Source organism: Lactuca virosa, chromosome 6, assembly GCF_052849685.1.
Source record: "Lactuca virosa cultivar CGN04683 chromosome 6, Lactuca_virosa_CGN04683_v6, whole genome shotgun sequence".
Classification (NCBI taxonomy): domain Eukaryota; kingdom Viridiplantae; phylum Streptophyta; class Magnoliopsida; order Asterales; family Asteraceae; genus Lactuca; species Lactuca virosa.
Genome location: NC_136431.1, coordinates 182,652,959 through 182,656,064, shown reverse-complemented (window position 1 = coordinate 182,656,064; position 3,106 = coordinate 182,652,959). Strand labels below are relative to the sequence as shown.

The window sequence follows — 3,106 nt, the reverse complement described above, 5'->3', positions numbered from 1 at the left end:
AAAACTAGTGAAATAAACACACATCAAGTTTTTGGCGCTGTTGTCGGGGAACGGTTCTAAAATAAATTTTAATTGCTAGTATTATCGATCCTTTGTGTGAGATATATCTTGCACAAAGTTACTATTTTAGTAAATTAGTTATTAGGATTGAGTTTTAGTTTTTCTGATTTTAGGATTTTAATTCTAATTTTTTTTTCTGTTGGCCTTTGACTCATCGAGTACAGTGATAGCTACTCGACGAGTCCATCACAGTTTTCCATTTCCGTTTTTAGTTTTGTTTTGTTCTTTTTATGCGTATTTGTTCTGTTTCTTGTAGTGTTTTTATGACCCGAGGATCAGGCACACCATTGATCCCGCCACTCGAAAACCCAGAATCAGCTTTGAGGAAAGACAAGGAGAAGACCGTTGAAGAGACTAACCCGCCAAAGAAATCACATTTCAAGGACCTTAAATAAGTCTTTGGAAAGAAGAAAAGCAAGAAAGTGGGCTTGTCTAGCAGCCAAAAGAGCGAAGAAAGCAAGATAGAAGGCTTTGGATATAACCCCAATCCAAACGAAACCAAATACAGATAGATCAGAAGCAGAAACCGAAGAAGGAAGCGACATAGAAGGAGAAATCAGAAACACCATGGCTAACATCGATGAAATGCCCATGAGAGAATGGAAGAAAAGGATGTGTGACGATACCGGCCCAGGACTCGTGCAACCCGTGATTCCAGCAACTGCTAACTTTGAGCTGAAGGGTCACATACTCACCCAACTCAGGGACATCCCATTCTGTGGGAAGGAACACGAAGACGCCTACAAGCATCTTGACGAGGTCAACGACATAGCCGACTACTTTAACACCCCTAATGTGCCTCAGGAGACTGTTCTGCTTCGTATGCTACCAGTCACATTTAAGGGAGCTGCGAAAGATTGTCTGAAATCACTCCCTCCAGGATCCATCACCACTTGGGCTAAGATGCGAGAAGAATTTATTGATCAATTTTGCCCTCCCTCAAAAATAGCAAAGTTAAAGAAAGCCATTGCAAATTTTGAGCAAAAACCAGGAGAGTCACTCTATGAGGCGTGGGAAAGATACAAAAGCTTATTGAGGAACTGTCCACACAATGATCTAACTAGGTAGCAAGAAGTCTCCATTTTCTATTATGGAGTGAATGTGACAACTAGGCAGCTCCTTGACTCGCAAGGACAACTCATGAAGAAAGCACCCGCGACTATAAAAGAAGTAATTGAAGAATTCTCTAATCACTCTAGAGAATATCATAACCCAAGGAATGACCCAAGTCGAGGGGTGGTGAACTCTATTTCCGATGACATGGCGGCAATGATGGCAAAATTAGAGAACATGGATCGAAGAATGACTAAGATGGACCAATACATCCATGCCATTAGAGTGGGATGTGATAACTATAAAGGGCCTCACCTTACTAAAGATTGTGATCTTAATGAGAACGGAAACCGGAAAGCCCAAGTGTGCTATTCAAGTGGTGATAGATATGATGATGATTGGCGAAAACCCAAGAAAGAATGGCAACCTTATGATGAGTACAAGAAGGCGAAGGAGGAAAAGTATAAGAAAAAAAGCAAGAGGTTTTATCAAAAGGAGGAGTTGGTGCAAGAAAAGAAATCAGATTTGGAAGATATGCTTACAAGGTTCGTAGCCGCATCCGAGAAAAGGCATAACGATACCGATGCTGCAATAAAAGATCAAAAAAATATGTTGAGAGAGCACCAAATTATGATGAAAGATCAACAAGCTCTGCTTAGGAATCAGCAAGCCTCCATTCTCAACATTGAAAAGCAGCTAGGCCAACTTGCACAACAAGTGACGAAAGACAACCGGGTGGACTTCCTAGTAATACTGAAAAAATCCGAAAGGCGCATATATTAAAATCGTGACAACTAGGAGTGGGAAGATAATTACTCCTCTGGCACCTATTCAGAAAGAAGATCCTAAATTGGTGCAAGAGGAAAAGTCAGAAAACCAGAAATCGAAAGAACCCGACTCGACTCGCCGAGTTGCAGACATGGACTCGACGAGTCCACCACCTGAACCGAAAAATAAGCCTCCTATTAAACCATATCAGCCTCCATTGCGATTTCCAGGCTGAGCTAGACAAGATAAGCAAGATATTGAAAATCAAAAATTCTTGAAACACATAAAAGCCCTTCAAATCAATATACCCTTCATCGAGGCGGTTGCACAAATGCCAAAATATGCCAAATAATTAAAGGAGCTTCTTACAAATAGAAAGAAGATGGAAGAAGTGAAGAAGGTGGTTCTAAATGAAAATTGTTCAACCGCCATGTTGAACAAACTACCTAAGAAGATGGGTGACCCGGGTAGTTTGACCTTGCCTTCCCAATTCGGAAATTTATCAACTATTCATGCATTGGCTGATTCAGGGGCACGTGTTAACCTTATGCCATATTCATTCTTCAAGAAATTGGACCTTCCGGAGCCAAGGCCAATTCGAATGGCAATTCACTTAGCAAATAAATCGGTGACATTTCCAAGGGGGGTATGCGAGGACCTGTTGGTGAAAGTTGATAAGTTTGTGTTCCCCGCGGACTTCATAGTACTAAACATGGAAGCGGATCCTCAAGTCCCAATCATACTTGGAAGACCTATCCTTAACACCGCGAGTGCTATAGTAGACATGCAAAATTCTAGACTTACCCTTCGGGTGGGAGACGAATCAATTACATTTGGAGTTGATCAGGCCATGAAGCATGCAAGATATAGTGATGACACGACATTTTCGGTTGATATGTTGGAAGAATTAATGGACGAATAGGAAGAATTTTGGATTAGTGTCTAAGTCCATAACTATATTTGGTATGTACTTGACCCGATTGGCATGGTCCATTTGGGTTGCATGGCATCATGCATTTGGATCGACTAAAATGAGAGAAATAACACTTAAGGTTTATTAATATATTATAAGTTCTAATATATTAATAAGATTATTTAATTAGTATTGATCAAGAATTAATTTGGAATTAATTAAGTGATCAAAAGGAGACTAATTAAATATATAGGTTGATTGTGTAAATCATCCATACTTGTATAGTGGGCTAATGCTCCATGGATTATCAAG

At 40.1% G+C, this 3,106-nt stretch overlaps 1 protein-coding gene and 1 non-coding gene across 2 annotated transcripts; one reads left to right on the top strand and one right to left on the bottom strand.

Moving 5' to 3' along the window:
* Window positions 1-1,011: 1,011 nt before the first annotated feature.
* Window positions 1,012-1,118, bottom strand: LOC145122886 (small nucleolar RNA R71). The gene has a single exon (XR_013714785.1). It is a non-coding gene; the product is annotated as a small nucleolar RNA R71 (small nucleolar RNA).
* Window positions 1,119-2,263: 1,145 nt separating this feature from the next.
* Window positions 2,264-2,803, top strand: LOC145122134 (uncharacterized). Its single transcript, XM_079057790.1, has one exon. The coding sequence runs from the start codon at window positions 2,264-2,266 to the stop codon at window positions 2,801-2,803; it is 540 nt and encodes a 179-aa protein (XP_078913916.1).
* The last annotated feature ends 303 nt before the right edge of the window (window positions 2,804-3,106 follow it).